Source organism: Heliangelus exortis, chromosome 25, assembly GCF_036169615.1.
Source record: "Heliangelus exortis chromosome 25, bHelExo1.hap1, whole genome shotgun sequence".
Taxonomy (NCBI): Eukaryota; Metazoa; Chordata; class Aves; order Apodiformes; family Trochilidae; genus Heliangelus; species Heliangelus exortis.
The window spans coordinates 5,064,029-5,087,549 of NC_092446.1; the positions used below are offsets into that span (position 1 = coordinate 5,064,029).

General features: G+C 56.9%; 1 protein-coding gene across 4 annotated transcripts in view; it reads right to left on the minus strand.

Moving 5' to 3' along the window:
• Positions 1–3,203: 3,203 nt before the first annotated feature.
• KIF21B (kinesin family member 21B) overlaps positions 3,204–23,521 on the minus strand; it is a 34,555-nt gene continuing 14,237 nt past the window's right edge. Inside the window, exons 8-35 of one of the 4 annotated variants that reach the window (XM_071768279.1) lie at positions 22,877–23,072; positions 22,343–22,532; positions 22,166–22,229; positions 21,493–21,717; positions 21,130–21,211; positions 19,844–19,961; positions 19,375–19,566; positions 18,572–18,771; positions 18,290–18,397; positions 17,692–17,760; positions 17,088–17,317; positions 16,552–16,699; positions 16,272–16,466; positions 15,405–15,506; positions 15,134–15,299; positions 14,862–14,922; positions 14,490–14,547; positions 13,768–13,973; positions 13,248–13,322; positions 12,993–13,106; positions 12,303–12,341; positions 10,487–10,623; positions 9,654–9,834; positions 8,671–8,835; positions 8,046–8,163; positions 6,251–6,421; positions 5,578–5,777; positions 3,204–4,353 (exon numbers count right to left, since the gene is read on the minus strand). In XM_071768279.1, coding sequence (XP_071624380.1) covers positions 4,299–4,353; positions 5,578–5,777; positions 6,251–6,421; positions 8,046–8,163; positions 8,671–8,835; positions 9,654–9,834; positions 10,487–10,623; positions 12,303–12,341; positions 12,993–13,106; positions 13,248–13,322; positions 13,768–13,973; positions 14,490–14,547; positions 14,862–14,922; positions 15,134–15,299; positions 15,405–15,506; positions 16,272–16,466; positions 16,552–16,699; positions 17,088–17,317; positions 17,692–17,760; positions 18,290–18,397; positions 18,572–18,771; positions 19,375–19,566; positions 19,844–19,961; positions 21,130–21,211; positions 21,493–21,717; positions 22,166–22,229; positions 22,343–22,532; positions 22,877–23,072 — 3,865 coding nt within the window. In that variant the 3' untranslated portion in view covers positions 3,204–4,298. Of the gene's footprint in view, positions 4,354–4,957; positions 5,181–5,577; positions 5,778–6,250; positions 6,422–8,045; positions 8,164–8,670; positions 8,836–9,653; positions 9,835–10,486; positions 10,624–12,302; positions 12,342–12,992; positions 13,107–13,247; positions 13,323–13,767; positions 13,974–14,489; positions 14,548–14,861; positions 14,923–15,133; positions 15,300–15,404; positions 15,507–16,271; positions 16,467–16,551; positions 16,700–17,087; positions 17,318–17,691; positions 17,761–18,289; positions 18,398–18,571; positions 18,772–19,374; positions 19,567–19,843; positions 19,962–21,129; positions 21,212–21,492; positions 21,718–22,165; positions 22,230–22,342; positions 22,533–22,876; positions 23,073–23,521 lie in introns of those variants that run through there. The other 3 variants (XM_071768277.1, XM_071768280.1, XM_071768278.1) reach the window with 3 other exon arrangements.

Consider the following 23,521-nt stretch of genomic DNA (forward strand, 5'->3'; position numbering starts at 1 on the left):
GGATGGGGGGATACAGGTTGGTGCCCCTGCCCCCCAGCAGCTCTGGCAGAGCAGGTTGGCTGCTCTGAGGGATTTTCACCTCCAGAGGACACCATATGCTGGCTGCTGAGGGGTCAGCTCCGCCACCCCGCATCCGATCCCAGCTGGGCAGACCCAGGGAGGTGTCCCCGCTGCCCCCGCAGCTCCGCCGGCTCTGCCGAGCCGCGGGTCCGTGGATCCGCAGCCGGGGCTGCCACCTGTTGGTTGTCCCCAAGGCCACCACTGTCAGCCAGCCCAGCCGGGCCATGGGGTGTCCCCAGGGAGACCCCGGGCTGTGACCGGGCAGGGGGGAAACAACCGCGGCGGGCAGGAGACCCCGAGCCCCTGCCCCACATCCCCCGGCCCGGACTGCTGGGGGACTTGGGGATCGATGCCACGCCGTGGGTTTGGGGATGCTCTGGTTTGGAGCATCCACCGGGTTGGAGCCCTTTGTCTGTTCCTTCTCCTCCTCACCAGGAGAGGGGCAGAGCCCCTGCTGGGTCTGTGCTTGCTCCACCTCAGCCCCTTGTTTGCCCCCAGTGCAATCCTGTGTCTGCTGTGTCTCCCTGAGGACTCATCCTGTGGGATGCAGATGACCTCCTGACAGCACCCAGCAGGGCCAGGAGTGCTGGGACACCAGGTCACCTCTGCCAGGGGCAGGAGGATGGGACAGGCAGTTCCCACCTGTCCTCTCCTCCTCTTCAAGGCCATCTCTGCTCTGTTACTTCATTTCAGCACATTTTATTTGAGAGGACAAAAAGGCGAAGAACAAACACAACCATTGAAAAAACATGTACACCATAAGGACCAAAATAACTTACACTATTTACAGAAACACATCGAGGTATAAAATATATATACACACACCCCTCCCTCCCCCCCCCTTGTCCTCTGTGAAACCCCAGGCTGGGCTGCACGACCCAGCAGGAAAAAAAAAATTTAAAAAAAGCCTTGACAAGAGTTGCCCCTTAGAAAACAGCTCTGAGAAAGAAAAGGCACCTGCTTTTTGTGCTACTTGTGCAGCAGGAAGAGGTGACAGAGCAGGCGAGGTGATACTGGACCAGAGGGTGCTGGGTGGTCCCAGGACACAGAGGATTTGGAAAAGCTGGCAGGCTTCAAGGGGCAGAGCTGTTATGGACCAGGGAAGCAGCCCCTGGGGTGGGAGAAAGGCACCAGGCTGTGCTTTTCTGGGGGGGAAGGGCCTGGGGATCCAGAGCCATCCAGCTCCATCCCAGTTACAGCTGGAGCATCCTGGGAGAGTGACCTGGGGACTCCTTCAACCCCAGGAGGGTGAAAGGGGGCTCAGGGTGGAAGTGCAGCCTGCAGGATAGAGAAAAGCTCATGAGCTTCCTGAAAAGCAAGTGGGAAGCCTGTGCTCTGCAGGGGTGGTAACTGGGCCCTATCCAGAAGAGGACAGGGGAAGGACTGGGATGGGGGCACCGGAAAAGCACCCTGGGGAGCAGGCACTGTTTCTGCAGCACCAAGGCAGGAGGCAGCATCTGAGACCCTAGAGGAGCTGTGAGTGGAGGTCCTGGGGTACAGGGCACTGCACAGGGATCCTGGGGACAGGACACTGCACAGGGATCCTGGGGTACAGGACACTGCACAGGGATCCTGGGGACAGGACACTGCACAGAAATCCTGGGGATAGGACACTGCACAGGGATCCTGGGGACAGGACACTGCACAGGGATCCTGGGGACAGGACAATGCACAGGGATCCTGGGGACAGGACACTGCACAGGGATCCTGGGGACAGGACACTGCACAGGGATCCTGGGGACAGGACACTGCACAGGGATCCTGGGGACAGGACACTGCACAGGGATCCTGGGGTACAGGACACTGCACAGGGATCCTGGGGACAGGACACTGCACAGGGATCCTGGGGACAGGGCACTGGTGCTCCAACTCCTCAGAGCTGGTGCATGGCCAGGCAGCCCCTTTTGTGCCAGAGAGCTGTGGGTGCCAGGAAGGGGGCCGGGGGGTCACACAGTGGTTTAGAGGCCCAGTGCTTTTGGGCTCCTGAGTCACCTCCACCATTGTGTGCAAAGCTGAGCTCTGGGCCAGCATTTACACCCTTAGCAGAGTCTGGATCTGGCCCCTGGGTGCTGGAGAGAGGAGACCCATGGAATGAGAGGCAGGGCCTGTGGATAAAAGCATCCCACAGCAATCTGAGGAAGCAAAGGAGCTCCCTGGGTTGTAGGTATCATCACACCCTTGGCACAAACCAAGGCATCCAAGGGTGAAGGAAGATGAGGTGCACGGTGCAAAGGCAGCTCCAAACTGGAGTGGAGGGGCTGGCAGAGGGGCTCAGAGACCACGAGAAGGGTCTGGAGCTATGCAGCAGTTTAAGTCCTGAGCCTGAGGAACACCCCAGCACAGTGCAACGTGACAAAAAAAACAACTGCAAACTGCCCTCACCTTCATCTCTGGCCTCACCTCCACCTTGCTTGTCCAAGCCCACAGCCCCCCAGAATGTGAGCTGAGTTCTGAAGCAGTCCCAAGGGCCACCCTTGCTCAGCCACCTGCATGTTGGGACATTGTGCTTTAATATTTGGGGTAACCTGACCCCCAACCAGAGCTGCCCATTCCCAGGGGAGCAAGTAGGGCCCTGTCCCCTGCCCTGAGCAAGGGGAGCCCCAGGGTTACAATACTTTATATTCAGCACCTGGGATAGGATCTGGAGTCAGCTCTGTTTTGGGGGGTGAAAAGTCAAGCATCACAGATGAGAATCAGTTTCTCTCACTGACCACCTCCACTCTGGACAGAGGCTTTTACTGCACATGTTCCCTGCTGCTCCAGCCATGTGCTTTGCACGGCCATTTCCCAGAGAGAAAGGGTACCCTGCATCCACAGAGAATCCCTGTGAGAGCAGGGGCAGTGACACAGGCTGAGCTGAGCCTTTCAGGGGTCCTTTTTCATCCTTTAAAGGGACAAGAGGGACCACTTCCAACAACTCAGTAACTACCAGCAATGTCAAGCCTCAGTCCAAGCATCCCACCAGCAATGGGAGGAAAATCTCAGTGTTGTGACTCAGCTGGGGTTCCTACAGCAAAGGAACAGAGCAGGGTGCTGGTCTTGCTGCACTGCCCAGGAAGGGGCAGGGAAGGGGACGTGAGGGGTGGCTCAGACATGCAACAAGGTGAGGGTGAGGCCACGTAACTCCAGAACAAATTCAAGTGTCAAAACTGAAACAATAGCACTGATTAAGAGAAGAAAAAATAAAAACACAAAGTCCCCTCACCCCACTTCCAGCACAGCCGACTCCATCCTGGCCCAAACTCCAGCTGCTCCTCCACAAGTCTGATGGGCCAAACCTGAGCAAGGTCCATTCTCAGCAGGAGGCTGAGGGCAGAGCCTGGTGGATGGAGTTACAGCTTCTGGTTCCCAGTGATGGCAAAACAAGCTGGGCCAGAGGGGTGGAGGTGACCAATCCAGCCTTGGCTTCTTTGCCCTCTCTTGCTTGGTTTCTGCACTCAAGGGGATGCAGGAACCCCCCATGAAAGCCCTGCTGAGGGCCAAGGTGTCAAGAGCTGGGCCAGGCAGCCCTTTAGTTCTCCACCAAAGGGCAGGGTGGGCACATGGGGAAGAGGCCAAGAGCTGTGGGTCACCTGAGGTTATGACTGGGGTTTGGAGAATGTCAAGGGGAAATGCAGAGTCAGCCCACGAAGATCTTCCCAGGCAAAGATGCTCAGAGGTGAACACTTCAAGTTGCTGGGACAGGTAGACAGAGGATGGGGAAGGATGGATCCACCTGGAAATCCTTCTGCAGACCTCTCACAGCAGAAAGGTTGTCTCAGTAGTAATATCTTCAAAGGAACAGGCCCTCTGTGCCATGGTCCTGGCCAGCAGACACCAAACGTCCCCATGGCTGTGGAGTGGAGAAAGACTCCTGCAGGAACCAGCCCCGGAGCCAAGGGAGAGAAGCAGCACATCCCAGGGAAGGCTGCACGAGCCCACAGCAGCAGGAGGGAATTGGGTATCTCTGAGGAGCCAAGAAGCCCTGACCCCCAGGAGTTCCAGCAGGTGTTGCAACAGGGTGGGTGAGAAAAGAGACAAAACATTTCCTGGTCACTGGAAAACAACTGAGAAACTGCCTCCTTGCAGGAGCTGGCAGTGCTCAAAGTATCAGATGAGACATTGTCCACCCCCTTGGGTCAGGCACAGAGAAATCCCTGTCCCCAGGCTGGACTCCTGTAGATGACACGGTCTTGATAGCAAGGGAGAGGTACCCCAACCTTCACCCTCCTCTCATGTCTTCCAGTCTTTCTGCAGTTCTAGTTGGACCCTGTGGGTAACCTCCTCCCACTCCAGAGCTTCACTGTCAGGTCACTGAGAAACAAAGGTGAGAGGGATGCTGTGACTCAGGGGTCCTGGCAGTGCCAGCACCACCAGGAGGATGCTCCCACCCCCAGCCCAGGGCAGCATGCAGCCCCCAAGACTCCCGGGCTCTCTTCTCTTGGTGGGAGGTTGCCCGATCCATTTTGGGGAGCAGGCAGGCCCAGTGGGGCTCAGCCTCCAGCTCACCCCACTGGAGGCGACTGGGAACAAAGGGAAACAGTGAGCTCTAGGGCTGATGCCAACAACAGGACTCCTGAACCCTAGAATGAGCTCTAACTTGGCCAAAGCAGTGACCCCAGGTCATGGACTGTGCTGGGGGTGGCTGCTGACTCCCACCCTACCACCCATGCAAGCCATGGCTTCCACAGAGCTGCCTCAGCACATGTGGGCACTTGGCAAAGAAAAAAAAAAACAAAAAACGAAACAAAAAAAAAACCCCAAACCAAAACAACGCAGGGGCATGGCTGGGACAAAGGGACAAGTCCCTTCTAGCAAAGATTTTATCAAGTAGGGAAAAAACGCAAAATAGTTTCATACCGTGAAGAAGCAGCTCAGAGCAGAGAGAAAGAAAGAAAGAAAGAAAGAAAGAAAAAGAAAGAGGAGGAAAAGCAAACAACAGAGGGAAAGCCAGGAGAAGAAAGAGATGGAGAAAAAGAGACAAGGAAAGAAAAGACAGAAAAAGAGTGCATGAGCACAGGAGTCAGGAGGAGCAGGAGGGTCAAGGCAGAGTAGTAGCACGGCCCTTTATGGCAAGGACGCGACGTGGAAGGCAAGGGGTGAGCCCAGGCACGTAATTCCATAACTTTACCCGGCAGTCGCTGTGGCACAGATGGGAAGTGTGGAGGACAGAGAGAGAGAGAGAGAGAGAGAAAAAGTAAGGGAGCAAAGGGATATGGTTGAAAAGAGGATATCAGAGTCTTGCTGCCAAAGAGCTTCCCGAGAGCAGCAGAGGATGCCCAGCCCCGGGGTTGAGGGGTCCCTGTGTGTGGGGGAATAGCCCATGGGAACACTGGGGTGTGGGAAGGCCGTGTCATCAGGCAGGCCAAGGGTGAGAAGATGAGATGAACTAACAAGTGGGGGGGACTAGAAAGCTCTGAGACTCCTCACTTCCCTCCCTCCCTTCTCCCTGTCCCTCCCAGGCTCAGGGATGACAAGTTCAGCCCAGGGCTCTGCCCTCATCTCAGGGACTCTGGGGAGCAGCCAGCCCAGACTTACCTAGAGGCAGTGAAGATGTGCTTTGAGTTGGTGCAGATGGCATTGATGGGGCTGTCGTGCCCTTTGATCTCCCCAACAGGGGTGAAGGTGTCCACATTCCAGACCTTGATCATGCCCCCTCGGCAGGCACTCAGCACCATGGGGCGGCCAGGGATGAAGGCCAGGGCACAGACCCAGTCTTTGTGGGCATTAGGGATTTGCTGTGGGTATGAACATGGAGCAGAGGTGATGACCAAGCTCATTTGCAGCACCACCAGGCACCCAACCTGGGAGGCTCAGATCCCCCCTGGCACCTTGGGGCTGATCTGCACTGTGGGGCTGGGGATGCAAAGCCGGGAGGCCAAGGGGATGGACTCAGAAGTCAGGGCTTGGTTTGTCTCCTGGGCAGGAGACAAGAATGCTGTCTCCAGAGAGGAACACAGCACCTGGCATTACAATTGATGTGGAGCCTGTGTGCCGTGGGAGCTGGCAATCCAGGGGTCCCTACAGCACAAAGTTAGGGGGCACAGAGCCACCTCACGTGTGTGCTGCCACATCAGCAGGAAGGGAAATGCTCTGCTTGGTCAGCTTAGTGCATCAGAGCCCTGAACAAAGGTCCCACCAAGCCCCCAGCAGCCACGCTCCTCAACCCCACGTTCCCACGAGGACCTGTGCTGTAAGCTCCCCTCCAGACCTGGATAAGCTCCTGCTGCTCCAGATCCCACTTCTTGATGCCATTGTCCCTGGAGCCACTGAAGAGGATGTCTCCCTGGATGGCCAAGCACTCGATGCCGTCGTAGTGAGGGGGCTCAAAGTTGTGAGTGGGGCCAATATTGCCCACGGTGCCCTCGGCAATCTCAAACACCTGTGGGGAAAACCCAGAGATAAGAAACCCCCTGGTGGCACTGGAAGCAGAGGTGACCCTCTCTTGGAGAACTTGGCCATCAGCATCTGCTTTCCAGGCTCAGGGAGCTCAGAGTGGTGCTGGAAAGGGGAGTGGGCACTGGAGATCTTTTGGGGCTGAGGTCTGACCCCATGAAGGGCATCTGGCACCAGAGGTAGCCCCCATTCTGCTGGGCTGTACTGGTGTGCTTCACACACCCCCAGAAGTCAAGCTATGAGCTTGCAGCTGTCAGAAGAGTGAGATCCTGTCTCTCTCATCATCTCATCCTCCAGGTGTTCCCCAGGGATCAGTACTGGGTCCAGTCCTGATCAATATGTTCATCAGTGACCTGCACGAAGGGATGGAGTGTCCCCTCAGCAAGTTCCCTGATGATACCAAACTGGGAGGGGTGGCTGGAACACCAGAGGGCTGAGCTGCCATCCAGCAGCTGCAGAGTTGGGCAGAGAAACCTCATGACATTCAACAGGGGCAAGTGTGGGGATGAATAACACCATCCCCCAGCACAGGCTGAGGGCTGGAAAGTAGCTCTGTGGGAAGACAATGGGATTGACCGTGAGCCATGAACATGGTGCCAAGAAAGCCAGTGGTATCCTGGGGTGCAGCAAGAAGAGTGTGGCCAGCAGCTGGAGGGAAGTTATCCTGCCCCTCTGCTCTGCTGAGGCTGAATCTGGAGTATTGTGAGCAGTTCCTGGCTCCCTGGCTCAAGAATGACAGGGAACTGCTGGAGGGTACAGCAGAGAGCTACAAAGATGATCAGAGGACTGGAACATCTCTCTGAGGAAAGGCTGAGGGACTTGGGTTTTTTAGTCCGGAGAAAAGACTTAGAACACACAAATATTTAAAGGGTGGGTGTCAGGAGCAGTGGCTGTCTTTTTTCAGTGGTGCTGAGTGACAGGACAGGAGGTAACAGGAACAAACTTGAACATAGGAAGTTCCATCTAAACACAAGGAGGAACTTCTTTACTTTTGGGGCAGCAGAACACTGGAACAGGCTGCTCAGAAAGGTGGTGGAGGAGTCTCCATCTCTGGAGACATTCAGAACCTGCCCAGCTACCTTTCTGTGCAACCTGCTCTGGGTGAATCTGCCCTGGAAGGGAGGAGGTTGGACCAGATCATCTCCAGAGGTCCTTTCCAACCCCTAACATTCTGTGATTCTGTGATTCTTCACTTGCCATCTGCCACCTCCAAGTCAACCTCCTACACACCAGCAAAAACCTAAAAGGAAGGGGACACTCTTGCTGTGCTGGAACTGGGAAGGAGCAGGCAGAAAGCAGCTGTGTTGGGGAAGAGAATCGATCAAAACAGGGAGAGCTGCTGATCTGGGGTAGCCATAACATGCAAATACAAGTCACAGAACTCAAGGGATGAGAGAGATCCAAATCTATCTCTCCAAAGGTGCATTCATATTGTGGACAAGCAAAAGGCAAGATTTGGGGTGAGGGGACAGACAAAAACTTAATACAATACTCACAGCTGAAAACAGAAATTTGGGCTCAGATTTGAGGACAGAAGAGAGCTTAGGGCTTGCCAACAATGTGAGTTTCCCTATGGGACACAAGGCTCTGCTATCCAAGGAGAAGAGTACCTTGACATAGTGATCTTTGGAGCCTGTGACCACCAGGTCATGGTTGCTTGCTGTCTGGTTTACTGTGAGACACATCACGGGACCGATGTGGCCGCTCAGCTTCCCGATGGGCTGCAACCTGGGTTGAGTAACATGGGTCAGTGAGCCCCTTCCTGGGGGCCACAGCTCCTCCAGGGGCCTCTCCCAGCTCTGAAACCCTCCAGTAGGGGTTGTTCCCTTCAGGGCACTGGGAGCAGTCCTGGTGTCAGCATCCTGGTGATGCTGGGGAAGGAAAGCAGCCCTGGGACATGCCAAGATGGACCAGGCTGCAACAAGTCCAGCAGCCCAGGACCCACCTCACAGGGAGGGGGGCAAAGGAAAAAGCAGGGGCTACTGCTGCCCATTCCATGTCCTTCCCCTTCTCCTAAGCTCTGCCCAGCTCAAAAACAACCCCCCTCTGGGTAGCTCCACTGCTGATCATCACCCCTTGCATCTTCTAGGAAAGTGGCCTGAAAATCCTTAATTTCAGGCAACTTCCATTGCTAAAGGGGCTTTCCTTGGGGTGGGGAGGGGGCATATTTTGGGGCCCTCTGAGCAGACAGTGTCCACTCAGCATTCCCAAGCCCACCTGAGAACTGCTCCTCACCTGCTCAGCTCCCAGATGCGGACGGAGTTCCCGGTGGCAGCGTAGAGTGTGGTGCCAGTGGGGTTCAGAGCAATCTGGTTGATCTGGTGCTCCCCCTGCACACTGGTGACAGTGCGGGTGGTGGTCCCAGCACAGGCATCCCCAGAGATCACCTGTCCAGAAGATCTAAGGGAGAGAGAGGCCAAGGCAGGAGCATGAGCAGAGCTCAGAGCCCCCCAGGCACCACGCAACATTCCTGGTCCAAGATGGCAAAGGGAGGGGGGTCACACAAGGAAGTCCCTGGAGATGTCACCATCTCTCTGGCCACCACAAGATCGACAAGACCTCTGTCCCCTAAGCCAGGGCTTTGCTCACAAAGGGAGCCAAGGTTGGAAACCATCGTGCCCTGGTTTCCAGCTGAGGGCTGTTACTCTCTCCTCCCAGTCCTCTCTGCTTCCTGCAAGAGGAGGTGACTTCTGCTGCCAGCCAGCACAGACAGGCAGAGGTATTTGTCCTCTGCACCAGGGGAGAGCCACTTTCAGGCCATGGTAGATGAGTGGAGCCTGGATGGAGAAAGCAGCTCTGTGCTGGGTGGTAGCCCTGACCTGCCCTGTGCTTCTAATATTTGAGCTCCACTCCAGCCTGGCAGACCACAGCCACAGCTTGTCCTCATCTCCTTTCTTGTCCTCAACTCCTCATAGTGATCCAAGTTTCCCACTTGGTGGCCTGTGGTTTGCTCAGCCACAATGCTGTCAGGGGCTGTGCCTCTTTTACGTAGCTCCTGTCCCACCCCCAGCAGCAGCAGCAAAATCTCTTTGAAGCTCTGAGCTTTCACTGCAGGAATTCCCCACGGTCCCCCTCACCCCAAGCTCTCTCCCAGCCCTAAGGATGCAGCACTGCAAACTGGCACAAAGCAGCTGGTTCTGTCCCCAGCTCCAGCAGTTCCTGGGACTGGGTTCTGGAGGTGCCCGGGGTGCCCAAGGTCCCCCCGTGGTGCCACATACGTGAGGGTGCGGATGCACCGGGCCGAGTCCCGGATGTCCCAGACTTTGATGTAAGATGTGGACACAGTGAACACCAGCCCCGTGTGGCTGCAGTACTTGATGGAAACCACATTGTTTGGGTGACTCTTGAGGGAAGCAATCTCTTGGCCTGTCACCAGGTTCCACATTTTGCAGCTCCGGTCTGTGGGAGGATGAATGTGCAGTGAGTGTCAGGCAATAACTTTTCTGAGCATGGTCTCCCTGCACCCACAGGGCAAGAGGAAAGGACCAGCCAGCCCCAGGACCAGGCCAGTTCTGGACAAGGAACAATTTCTTTACTGGGAACAATTTCCTAACTGAAAGGGTTGTCAAGCCCAGGCTGCCCAGGCCAGTGGTGGAGTCCCCAAGGGGGGTCGGGCTCTGCTCCCAAGGAACAAGGGATGGGACAAGAGGAACTTTTGGCCTCAAGTTGTGCCAGGGGAGGTTTAGGTTGGAGCTGGGGAACAATTTCTCCCTGGAAAGGGTTGTCAGGACCTGGCCCAGGCTGCCCAGGGCAGGGCTGGAGTCCCCATCATCCCTGGAGGGGTTTCAGAGCCCTGGAAATATGGTGCTGAGGGATGTGGTTTAGTGGTGTCTTGGGCAGTGCTGGGTTAATGGTTGGACTTGATGATCTTAAGGGTCTTTTCCAACCAAAATGATTCCATGATTCTACAATTCTAAGGCTCAATGCTGAGGACAAGAAAGAGCCTCAGGAGGGACCATCCCCACGGTGCCTGGCACCTCCTGCATTCCCCTGTGACAACCTGATCCCCTGTGGGTCAGCAACCCCCACTTCTCTTCTGTCCATCACCCACCTTTGGAGCCAGTGAAAAGCAGCTCATCAGTAGCATCCAGGCAGAGCACAGGCTTGGTGTGTCCTTCTGCCATGGAGACACATTGCAGCGGGGCTGTCCGGGCATTCTTGGTGCCACCCACGGGGTTAATGATGCCCCTTGCATGGGAAAGAAAAAGCCTGGTGGGGTGGGTGTGAAAAGGCACCAACTGCTCAGTCCCAGGGGCACAGGAGAGCAAGACAGGTGCTCACCCCCGAGCATCTTCCCCTGCCTGGCTGTGCAATGGGGTCCCACAGGCTGAACTTGGCAAAGCTCCACATGGAAACCCTGGGAATCTTCCCCAGGAGCAGCAGCCCCTGCCTACAGCCTCTGGGCCAGCAGCAAGGACTGGGACAGAAGGAACTGCACAGTGGCCTCTGCTATCCTGCTAGACCTCTCCTGCCTCTCCCAAGGAGCCAGAAGACCCAGGTCATGGATCCTCAGGTCAGTTTGTTACCAACTGCTCCTTCTCCAGCCTGAAGCTCTGCTGGGTTAAGTGTTCCAGGGTGTGAGTATCTAGGAGTCTGTCAGCCTGTGGCTTGGAGACAGAGCCTCAACTCCATTACCTACAGCCACAAGTCTGACAACAAACATCACTGGTGTTTGCACCCAGTGTCCCTGCCACAATGGCTGCAGGAGCTTTGACCCCACTCCTGGCTCTGGGCAGAAAAGGACCTGTCCCTGCCAAACTTTCCTCTAAGGGACACCTGGACCCCTGCTGCCTATTCATTTGGACACAACATCTGCTGATCCCCTCCACTTCAGCAGCGCTCAGGGTGCTGAGGACCTGTTCAGACCCCAGTGCACATGACCATTAGCAGGGAAACTGAGGCACAGGGCTGGAGAAGGGCAGGCCTGAGGACACGCAGGGTTTGTGTTAACTCAGAAAGATGAACACAGGCTCAGTAATTCGGGTTTGGTAACCCCATGCTTGTGAGCTTGCTTTCTGTAAGCAGCCTTACTGACAAACACAAATTCACCAGCCCTGCCCCAGTCCCTCTGGGGGTGACACAGGATCCAAATGGAAACTCTGGCTCCTCAGGGTGAGGTGTCAGTGAGGAGCTATGATTGCTGCCTGGCTGCAAAGTGCCCAAGGTGGCAGCACAACAACCTCCCCAGGGACTGGTGGGAACACAGAGCATGGGTGATACGAGGAGGCAGTCAGGTGTGGGAGGGCTGCTGGTCCTCAGAGAGGTCAGAAAGGTGGCCCCCACCTTGGGAAACCTCTGCAGGCAGAAGGGTGCAGGGGGTTGAGCTCAGGAGCACCTTAAACCCAAGGCTGGGCCTCTGCACCACAATTTGATCTGGTTTCTTTGGGATAGAGATATACCCACCCCCAACAACCAGGTGTGGGTAGCACCTGGAGATATTTTTCTGGAAGATGCTTGGACACACTGGGGGTGCCCAGGGTGTCTTTCCCTCTTCCCCAGCATCACTGAGGGAGGTGTCACACCTGCTGGAGAGCTGGGGGATGGGACACGGTGTCATCATGCTGATGAGAACCCATCAGTGATGGAGGACAACATGCTGCCACCCTGAAACAGGCAGTGCCTGTAGGCAAGCCCAGCACTCTGTTTCCAGGGGCTGATCGGGGTAGGAATGGTTCAAACTCACACCCCAGGGGACAGTGTCAGACACTGCAGGTGACATGCCAAGAGGGGACAGCACGCACGGGCTGGGAGGTGGGGAGAGCAGCAATGCAAAGGTGAAGCATGCAGGGACACGGAGAGCAGGCTCCTGAGACAGAGAGAAGGAGAAGGAGAGGAGGAAGGAATAATAAATAGAAAGGTGTCTATACCTCAGCACCTCCGAGACAGAGGAATCGCTGTCATCAGACCTAGGGGCAGAAAATTAGCAGGATTATGGGAGAGAAAACCCAGACTAGAAGAGGAAGCACAGGGGTCAGAGATGGGAGATTGTTATTGCATCCAAGCCAGAGTAGGAGAGAGAGAAGGAGGAAAGGAGAGGGAGAAGTACACATGGAAAGCTCGGGGAGAGGGCAGAGGAGCAGGAGGGCACTTGAGCATCAGAGAGCAGGGAACATCTGGGAACATCAGCACTGCTAGCAATGCTCTGAGAGCAGGGCAGCTGCCCGACCTGCTGCAGGGGGAGACTGGAGCAGGATTTGTGGGTTCGTGCCAGTCCTTCAGCTTCCTGCAAGCCCCCATCCCACCTCACTCCATCCTGCTCCACAGCCTTTTCCAGTGAGCCAAGGCTGGCACCACCATGTCTCTGAGTAGGGCTTATCCAGAGACCAGGACTTCAGGGTCCTGCAGGAAGCCAGCTTGGAGGGGACACGCAGCAGGCAGGACAGGGAATGGATCCAGCATGGCCCTTGTACAGCATCTGCTCCTTCACAGAGCAGGGAATAAAACGCTGGCAGGAGGGTGGCTGGAGCCAACCCAGGTCTTGTGAGTTAGGCACGTGCCATTTGCTGTTCCAGTGTGGGTCCCTCTCCCCCAGACCCTCCACCCCACCCAGGACTTACTTATCCAAGGCAGACCCCTGGCTCTGGGTGCTCGTGAGACGAGAGAAGACGTTGCGGTCGTTGCGTGGCCGGGTGGGTGGGGATGGGGGAGGTGTGAAGCCAACATCTGGAGGCCTGAGCCAGGAAGGATTAGAGGGACACATGACTTGGGAACTGCTCACTTGGCAGCTGCCTGGCACACAAGGGCCCAGTCCAGCCAGCAATCTGTCCCGACGTGTCTGTCCCTGCCCAGGTGGCTCCAGCCCCCATGCTCACCTGGCAGGTTGCCCGCGGTCGTACGATTTCCTCCTGGTCAGAGGTGAAGTGTCCGAGCCACGAGACTGCCTGGGACTAAAGCAAGTGAAACAGAGCACAGTGGGTGCCTGTCCCCCCTGCTGGTGCACCTACATGCTGAACACCCGTGTCCTTTCTTAGCAAAACAAATGAGAAGTTGGGCAGCCCTGGAGCTGCAATTAGAAGATCAAAGCAGGCCACAAGCCATCTCCCATGAGCACAGAGGCCTCTGGCAACCCAAGAAGCCTCCAAGCAGGCTGATAATCCAGGACAACGAGCTGGGGATGCTCCCCTTCTTTTCCTCCTCCAGGAATACCCAACCCTCCCACTACAAAGATACCAACATATGCCCAGAGACTCTCCAAGGCTCACTGGAGAAATACAGCACTGCTTGATGCAGACAAGCCTGGAGAGATGCAGAACTGGTCACAGAGCTTCCCACCTGCTGGCCCACGCCTCCACAAGCCTCCCAATGCTCCAAGATCCATCACCCCATGCTCACAAGGTGCTTCCTCGCGTGGGCAGGCTGACAGTGCGTGACACCTTCTCCTTGTAATAGGAGTCTCGGATGGAGAAGCTGATCCCATCCTCTTTGATCTCCATGAGGGATGCCAAGGACTTGGTGATGTTCTTGGTGGAGACATCCAGAGTGGGTCCTAGACATTCAGCTGACACTGCCTTCATCTGCCCTGAGAGTTTGGGTTCTCCCTAGGACAGCAGGGCAGAGGGCTCAGGCCACAGGCAGCACAGGGGGATGAGAGCAGAGAGCAGACAGAGAGCAGACAGGGTGGAGCAGCTCCTGCCCTCTGACCACAGGAGGCTGAGTTCCCCCTTGCACAGTGCTGGGATATCCATCCCAGTTCTCCATACTCTGAGCAGAGGTGACAGCCTGGGCAGGACACCAGGCTTTCCTCCACCTTTGCCCACAATGGATGCAGCACTGCACAGGGACCTTCTTGGTGCCCACTCAAATCTGGAGGGTATTGAGCGGTCTGGATATTTCCCAAGTCTCTAGTTCTCCAGAGGACCATAGGACCTGGAAGCCTGGGTTTCTCCTTGCTTAGAGCTGATCCCACCCAGAGACCAGCCATTCTGCCTTTAGAGCAAGGCCAGCTCTCCAAAGGTCAGACCCCTGCTCCACAATCTGGAGCATCACTGAACAACATGCTCCTCCACCCCTCCTCCCATTCCCTGTGACAGGGCCGCACAGAAAGGCCAATTAACCTTGAACTTGAAGTCATCCTGGCTTGCTGAGCCCTTCATGGTGAAAGACTGGGAGATGCTGCAAGAAGGGAACACAGATGAATCTTCAGTGCAAACCCCTTTCAGAGAGCTGCTTGCTACTGGCCCAGCAGATACTTTGGGTCACCCCCTGCTCCCCGGCACCCTTTCTCCAGGGGATGACTGAATCTTCACTCCCTGATGGTGTCTAAATGACATCTCTGCTCCCCTCCACAAGGGCTGGGCACCACAGCAAAGCTTAGGTGGGGCTTTGTTCATCCATCTCCAAGGTTCCATGGGTGGCACCAGACATCCCACCCCCCCCCAGCCTCCCAAGCCACCACTAGCTGAGGCAGGGCTGGGATGGGTGCACACCTCCCATCTGAAGCCAAGCTGAACTCCGAAACCTCTTCATCTGTGCTTGTGTAGCCATTCTCTGTGTGGAAAGAGAAGAGCACATCAGCAGCACCCAGAGGACCCCCCTGTGCTGAGCCCCATCTGAACTGCATGGCAGAGAGGGCAGTGGCTGGAGCACATGTCCCCCCCAGCACTGCCCTTTCAGCATCCCTGGGCACCCCAGCTCCAGATGCCCCTCGTGGGGTCAGCAGGGGTGACCCAGGGGCAGCACCTCCAGCCCCGGGTCCAACCTTGCTGAACATTGTGGATCAGGGCCTGCAGCTCGGGGTGTAACTCGGCCTTCTCCCGCAGGGCATCCAGGATGGCGTGGCTGTGCAAGGAGCCAGTGACATCTGTCTGCCTCAGGCGTCCCTCCAGCAGCCGGATCTGGGCCTCTTTCTGTGCCACCTGAAGGCCCTGGGGAAGGACAACCACGGTGTACCTCAGGGAGGTGGCTGAAGTCCCACCCGGGGCACCCTGCTCCTCTCTGTCCCGCACCCTCCTCCCACCCCAGCCCTGCACCTTGTCGATGGAGGCCTTCAAGAAGTTGTCCAGCAGGAGCCGGGCTTCAGCCAGGGAGCAGGAGCTGATCACCACTGAAGTGTCTGTGGAGTCCAGCTCCTCCTGGAAGGCAGAGGGAGAGGCATTGGATGCAGAGAGGGAGCTTTGCTGCTGGGCACAGGACAGGCAGGACGGGCACCACAGCTGGCACAGCCCCTGCCAGCACTGCCCAACCTCCACACTCTGTGCCCTCCATCTGCCCAGGGGGCTTCTGGGGGGATCCAGCCATGGAGATGGCCAACACAACCCCAAGGGCTTCGGTGATGCTACAGCAGTCCTGGTGCCAACTATTAATTGGGCAGCCACCAGGCTCCCCCGAATCCACGGCAGATCGGGTCACCAGTCCAAAGGCTGGTGCGAATTAACAGCCACCTCCTCCCTGCCCAGCCAGGTGGCACCGGGGGACAAGGAGGGGACAGAGCCATGCCCCGGGCAGGCCGGGTAACAGCCACTAGAGGGGAGCCGGGAGCTGCACAGAAGCCTCTGCAGCATCTCCGGGGTCTGAACTGGACACAAAACGTGTTTCTGCTGGAAAACACGTCAGCCCTTCCCTGGGATGTTTCCAGCACCAGAAATTCCCATGGGGACAAGTGACCTCCAGCCCACAGGCAAGGCGGGGGCTGCAGCTTCCCTGCATCCAGGGATGGTGGGGTATGGGACACCAGAGGTCTGTCCATGGACATGAAAGGACCTGGCAGCCCTCTCCTCTGCCTTTAACCACTTATGAAAAGTGTGGCACAGCTGAGGAGGACCCCGGGGTGCCCAGACTGGCCATGCCAGGGGACACCCACACAGCCAACACAGGGACACCCTGCCAGCTGGACCCACCTTGGTCTCCTCTATCTGCATGATGGTGGCCTGGCAGTCAGAAATGCTGTCATTGATGTAGTCGATGTTAGCCCCCAGCAGCTCGATCTCCTCATTCAGCTCCTGCAGCCCCTTCTGCTCCTTGGGACTCTCTGCCTGCAGCTTCCCCCTCTTGGCCAGCAATGCTTCCTGTAGCAGTGCCAGCTCCTCACGTTTCTGGAGGAAAAGGGAGTGAAAGCTGTTGGCATGGCTGTTCCCTTGCCTGCATCCACCACCCAGCCCTGTCTGTCCCCAGGGTCACCTTGATGAGCCTCTCCATGTCAGCCTCCAGGTTGACAATTGTCATCCTCTGCATGACAATATCGAAGATTCGCCGCTCCAGTGACTGCCACTTGAGGCGGGCGGCTTTGCTGAAGGTCTGGCTCACCCCCTTCTTGGGGAACTTCTTCCTACAGAGGCAAGAGGCACATGAGCAACCATCCTAGAAAGCTGTACCTGTCCCAAAAGATGCCCGGGTTCTGGTTGGCCAGGAGGATGCATCTGTAGTGTTTCTGGATTGCCCAGCTTTTCCATCAGCCCTTAGCAAAGAGAGGGACAAGAGGTGAGCCCAGCAGGGTCTGTGCTCTGGCACTCAGTATTCATGGAAGGCCAGAACTGGGACCAAGCCCAGGTGACAGTCAGTCATATGCTGCCAGCACAGCCTGTTTCTGGGTCAATGGTTTAATGTGGGCCAAAGGAACAGGAAGAAGCTGGCATTCAACCTTCACCACCAGCCAAAAGCCTGGCATGGAAGCTCTGGGATATCCCATCACCTGTCCCTGCAGCCCTTGCCCTGACCTGGCAGGCCGAGCCCCGTTCATGGGGGACGAGGGATCTCCCAGGAAGTTGTTGATTTTCCTGTTCCACTGTCGCACGATGCTGGAGACTGAGCGAGCACTGGACTCGGGCTCAGAGGAGGTGGTGCTGGCTGAGACCTCTGTGCCTGAATCAAGCATGGGTGGCTTCTGGCTGGTCCTGCCTGCCACCCGGTCTGACATGGGCTTGGCGAGACGGCGCAGTGCAGTGACCTGTCCAGAGGAGAAGTGGAGGAAAGGGTGCCAGGTGAGTGTCCCCAGACCAAGCCTTTCACCATCACCCCCAAGGTGACCCCAAGGGACCAAGAGTGACAGATTTAGAGACCTGAAACCCTAGGGCCATTTGTGGGTTTCCCTCACATAGCCAACCCCTACTGCCAGGCTCATCAGCCTTGGCAGATAGCAATCCCTCTGCTGCCTTCAGCCATCTCACATCTGGTGATTGAGCCATAAAAATCCTCCCACTTTCTTGGGAAAGCAGATCCCAGAGCTGCCTGGAGGATGAGGTGTCTCTGAGGCAAGCACTGAGGCCAGGACCCCCACATGGGTCCTACGTGGAGGCAAGAATCCCCCTCCCTGCTCCTCACCTCCTGGGTTTTCCTCCGCAGCACGATTTCCTGCTGCCGCTTCTGAGACTCCAGAGCCCGGATCTGGAACTGCACGAGGGAGAGGAGGGAGAGGGAGAGGGAGAGGGAGAGGGAGAGGGAGAGGGAGAGGGAGAGGGAGAGGGAGAGGGAGAGGGAGAGGGAGAGGGAGAGGGAGAGGGAGAGGGAGAGGGAGAGGGAGAGGGAGAGGGAGAGGGAGAGGGAGAGGGAGAGGGAGAGGGAGAGATCCTTGGTGTCCTGCCCAGACACCGCAGCGATGGTCACAGGCCCAGGGCAGTTACTTGGAACAGTTACTTTGGCACGAAGAGTCTCACTTCTCGTTTGAACAGGACAGGTTTCCAGCCTTGAGGCTGGTCCTGACATCACGTTTTCCCTGGAGCATGGCAGAGAGCTCCCAGCATCTTCCACAACCACACCAGGAACTGCGGGAAGCCCCTGGGAGCTGCTGAGCCAGCTAAGCTGGAGCTGTGTGACTACTGGGTGTAGCTCCCCCCCCAGCTTCACTGACCGATCCTTCTGAGCACTTGGATGTGTCAGAGCCAGACAAACACCCATCTCCAGCCAGCCCAGGGGCTCTCACCTCCTGCCTGCGCTGCTCCTTCCTGAGCTGTGCAATCTCCCGGTTCCTCTTGGTCTCCACCAGTCGCCTCCTCTGCTGCTCCTCCCTCATCTGCTTCATCAGAGCCACCTGGGACAGGAGGCACCGGGTGTCAGTGGGGACATCCAGCAGCTCCAGGGCACCCACTCACCAGACACAGACAGATGGCCTGACCTTGTCACCAGGAGTGACAGGGAAATATCGTTTCTGATATTTCCAGACTTGACCGGGGGGTTTCCTCCCTGCCCTGGCCTGTCCAGGTACCTTTGCCTTCTTCATCTCTGCCACCTCTGCCTGCAGCTTCCTCAGTTCCCTCTCATAGCGGGACTGGTTCTTGAGCAGGCGAGCGTGCTCCTTCTGGGCTGCCTGGAGCTTCTGCAGGTCCCTGTTCATCTCCTTCAGGCGCTTTTCATAGTCTGCTTTGATCTTGTTGGCTTTCTCCTCCGTGTAGCACTCCATGGTGCCTGGGGGAGGAAAGGGCTTGGGATGACCCCACCTCCCAGGCTGCTCCTGCAGTACACGCTCTGCTTCCTCCTCATCCCACCAGAGCAGCCCTCATCCCTCTGCTCTGGCTCCATCACAGCCTGGGGCTGGCTGGGGGCACCCACTGGGAGATCCGGGCCAGGACTCAGTGCAAGGGTCATGCACTGGGTGACAGCACAGTGGCTGGGCTGAGAGAAGCTGCAGACCTAGACGTGTGCATGGGGGATCCTGCTGTGCCTGGAGAGCAGCTACATCACCAGGTCTCTGGGGTTTTCACGGACCTCTGGGCACCTCCATTTAAGTGGTGCACCCAAGTGCTCCCACATCTCATGAAGTGCTGCTCAAGGCTGGAAGAGGCTTTGCCTTGCCATCCTTCCCAGCCACCTCTCACCACCAGTGGGGGCAGGAGCTGATTAGTCCTGCTCCCACAGCAAGACGAGCAGGGTCCTAGGAGTCTCAGGGGCCCAAGCAAAGACAGGGGGATAGCAAAGCTCCATCAGAGCCAGCATGGTCTGCAGGGGGGGGGATGCTTTGGCTCTGAGCCAGCCGGGCAGGAAAAGGGAGTGGGGCAAGGCAGTTCTCACTGAGGTTCTGCAGGACCCGGTCGCGCTCCAGCTGTGTGTCCCGAATCTTGTTCTGCAGTAGGATCAGCTTCTCCTCATACTGGTGCTTGAGGGTCTGCAGGCGCCGCTGGCTGTTCTCCAGCTCATCAATCAGTTTCTGCTTGATCTCTATCTCACAGGTCAGATCTGCCAGGTCAGCCTGGAAATTCACGGCTGGAGGCCGGTGAGGAACAGTCAAGCTGGGAGGGATTGGGAGCGTGGCTCCCACAGCCCCACTGAGCCCACAGCACAGAGCAGATGGGGGACAGCAGCACCCCAAGGAGTGTTGAAGTCTCCCTCTGGCAGCCCTGGTGCTTTCCAAAGCCCCCCAGAGGAGACTTGGCAGGGGTGTCCCAGCGGAATCCCCATTCCCAGGACCGGAGCTCAGTGCCAGGAGACAGCAGCAGACGCTCCCCTGTGCCCAGGTTCTGTGCCTGGCTCTGTACTTTACCCTTCTCTTCTGTATCCGAGTCTGAGTCCACCAGGCTCTCTTCACTGCCTGACTCCTCATCTTCATCCTCATGTCCATCCTCTTCCTCACAGCCACTCTCATCCTGCTCCTCCTCCTCCTAAGAGACAAGTGCCTACTCTCAGCTTGCAGCATGGCCTTGCCCTTCTCTCTGCAGCTCTTTCCCCCTCAAAACCTGACCTTACCCCCCAGCAATGGGCTGCAACCTCCACACCTCAGGATGCCCAGGGGCTGCAGCACTATTTCTGGGCTCCCAGGATACACGGTTGAGGACGAGCCCTGTGTCCTGTCCATCCTGCACCCATCCCCTCCCACCTGACTGGTATTGCATTGCCCAACTCCCCTGCACTTCTGCTTATTGAAACCAAGCCCAAGGAGATGTGGGCTCGTTGCTTCACAGCAGGGCTGGCTGAGGACCCTCCAGCTCCCCCAGCTTAATGAAGCCAAGTGCATGGTCCTGCACCTAGGGAGGAATAATCCCATGTGCCAGAACAGGTTACGGGTTGACCTGTTGGAAGGCAATTCTCTGGAGGTCCTGGGAGCCCTAGTGAACAACAGGATGTTGTCATTTGTGTGTCCTGGTGGCCAAGAAGGCCAGTGGCATCTTGAGATGCATCAAGAAGAGTGTGGCCAGAAGGCTGAGAGAGGTTCTTCCCCCCCTCTGCCCTGATGAGATGCAGAACTGTCCAGTTCTGTGCTCCCAAGTACCAGGAAGGCAAGGAAACAGTGAAGAGAGTCAAGTAAAGGGTTACAGGGGTGGTGGGGGGGCTGAAGCGTTTCTCATGACGAGATGCTGAGAGACCTGGGGCTGTTTAGCCTGGAGAAGACTAAGAGGAGATCTTATCAATGCTTAGAAAAATCTGAAGGGAGGGTGTCAAGATGATGGAACCAGACTCTTTTCAGTGGGGTCCAGTGACAGGACAAGGGGCAATGGAAGTTCTGTCCAAACACAAGGGAACACACTTTACTTTCAGGGTGACAGAACACTGGAACAGCTGCCCAGAGAGGTTGTGGAGTCTCCTTCTCCAGAGGCAGTCAAACCTAGAGGTGACCCTGTTCAACCTGCTCTAGGTGAACCTGCTGTAGTGGGGCATTGGACAAGATGATCTCCACAGGTCCCTTCCAATCCCCACCATTCTGTGATTCTACTCCAGCATGGAGCCCCTGGTTCCATGACCCCTCCAGCCTGGGCTTGGTTCCTCTCCCATGGAGGGTGGTGACAGTTCCACACCCAAACACCCTCCAGGATGAGCACAAAGCCCACTCACCTCTTCCACCTCATTCTCATCTGTCTCCTCTCCATTGTCCTGCTGCAGTTTCTGCCACTTCTTAAATGCTTCCTTGTCAGGGCTAGGGGAGAGCAGAGGGGTTCTGGTGAGTGTTAGCACAGGGGACGCTGGGGACAGGTCCTGCATGGGACACCCTCACCTCCTGCTTTTGGACCCTTTGGAGAAAATAGCCCCAGGGATCAGGTGGGTGAAAATTAAACCAAGGGAACCCAAACGTCTGGCCTTATCTACATTCCCTGGCTTTAGTAGGGATGAGGGAAGCAGGATACCTGACCCACCAGGGCAGATAGGGACCAACGTGCAGCCTCCCCCTTCCCACCACTGCCCTGCAGCTGCCTTCACCTTTTCCTCCGCTGCCTCCTCTCTTTCTTTTTCAGGCGTTCCAGGTCCTGCTTGGCCCTTTGGAGGACATCAGAGGCCTCTGTCTCCACTGGAGCTGCTGGGCTGCCCAGGCCAGCCAAGCCAGAGGAGGGGGATGAGCCCATGGGGTAGGGGGGCCGAGCAGAAACACGGGAGAGGCTGCGACGCAAAGACTCGTTCATGGCCTCACTCTCCAGAAGCTTTGTCCTATGGGGTGGAGATGAGAGGTGGTCAAAGAGGGGACATCCCACTGTCCCTGGAGGAGGGGATCCTGCATGGTTTTAGAATGGTGGTAGCCAGGGACAGAGTCACAACAAAGCTATTCCCATTCCTGTTGGGTCAGAAGATCTGGATGCTCTTTTAGAGGCAGCGGCCCAGGATCACACAAGAGACTGTGATGGACCCAGTTTTGGGGGCCCATCTGTCCCAGGGAGACAAGAGGCACTCTCACCAGGACCTCCTCCTCCACTGAAGGCCACAAAAGGACAACAGCCAAAGAAGCTGGGACTTCTGTGTAGCAGTGCAATCAGCTGCTACTCCTCCAGGGCTCATAACTCACCCCAGTGAGGCTGAGGGCACCGAGCTGGGAGTGACACTGGGGCTCAGCCTCTGTGACAGCACCCAGGTGCCTCACCTGCCACCAGGACCAGCTCACCTCAGCTCTTCAATCTCACGGATGTAGTTCTGGATGAGGGCACCAATGGCTTCGTTGCTGTCCCCTGGAAAGAGGAGGAGGCAGAGGTTGGGTCACATCCAGACAGGGGCTGTACTGCAGCACCCATCCCGGCCGTGATGGCTGGGCTGACTCCCCATGCCACTAGCCCAGCCTCACCTGCCTTGGCCAGCAGCAGATTGGCCTCCTGGCTCATGAGCTGGGTGACCCTGCTGTTGATTGCATCAATGGCCTCCTGCATGGCCTTCACCCGCATGCGCAGGGCACTGTTCTCCTTCTGCAGCATGGCGTTCTCCCGGAACAGGTCACTGTAGCCCTCTGAGCCATCCTCCCCAATGACACGCTTGCCCTGCAGGGACAGGAGGGGAAGCCCTGAGTGCAGGGTGAGCTGGGACACGAAAGCCACCACTGCATCCCTGAAAGCAGCCCCAGCCACCAAAGCAGGGGCAGGGAGAAATCTAAAGATCAGGAGGGCCTGAGCTCAACAGACAGGGGGTGAGAAATGCTTCAAGGCTTCTGCCTGCTCAGCATCCCCAAAAGACTGCCCTGTGGCAGGGTAGGAGCTGAGCCCTTCATCTCTTCAGCCTCCTGCCCTCTCCTAGCAATTATCCCTAGCAATAGGGCAGAGCATTGTGGACAGAAGGGTCTTTCCCTCTAAAACCATCCCAGTTCAAACACGAGGAGGTAGCTCACAGCCTTGTACTCCATCAGCTCCATCTGCAGGCGGGCGATCTCAGCCCGCAGAGCACTGATCTGCTGACTTGTCTTGTCCTGGTTCACCACCACCTTGTTCTTGATGTTGCGAGCACGGTTGGCATATTTGAGTGTGTTCAGGGTCTCCATGAAGTCCCGGTCAGATGGGCTCACACAGGCAATCATGATGGTTTGGCTTGGGGAGGTGAAAGGACATTTTGCCCCCCTCTGCACCAACTCAGCACCTGGAACCCTCAGACCCAGCATAGGCCACGTGCCCCAGACACCCACCCCAGACACCACCCTTCTGTGTTTTATAACCAAAGTATAAACTGGGGTTAGTCCCTCCCAGAGCCAGAGCACTGGAAAGACCCTGTGAGCAACACATCCCTGAGAAAAGCCAACCTCCAGCAGCCAGCCCACAAACACACCAGGATTCTCAGGCAATCTCTCTTCAGCAATGTACCCACAAAGCAGGCAGGGAATTCAATCCATCCCATGCCATTTACTACCATCTGCCAAGTCCCAGATCTGCAAGGGCTCCAGCAGTTTGCACCAGCTAATTCTGCCAAAGCTGGCTAATTGTGTGGGACTCGTGAGGATCCAAGGTCTTTACATCTGCAAAGCCATGCACTGCCTGCCAAG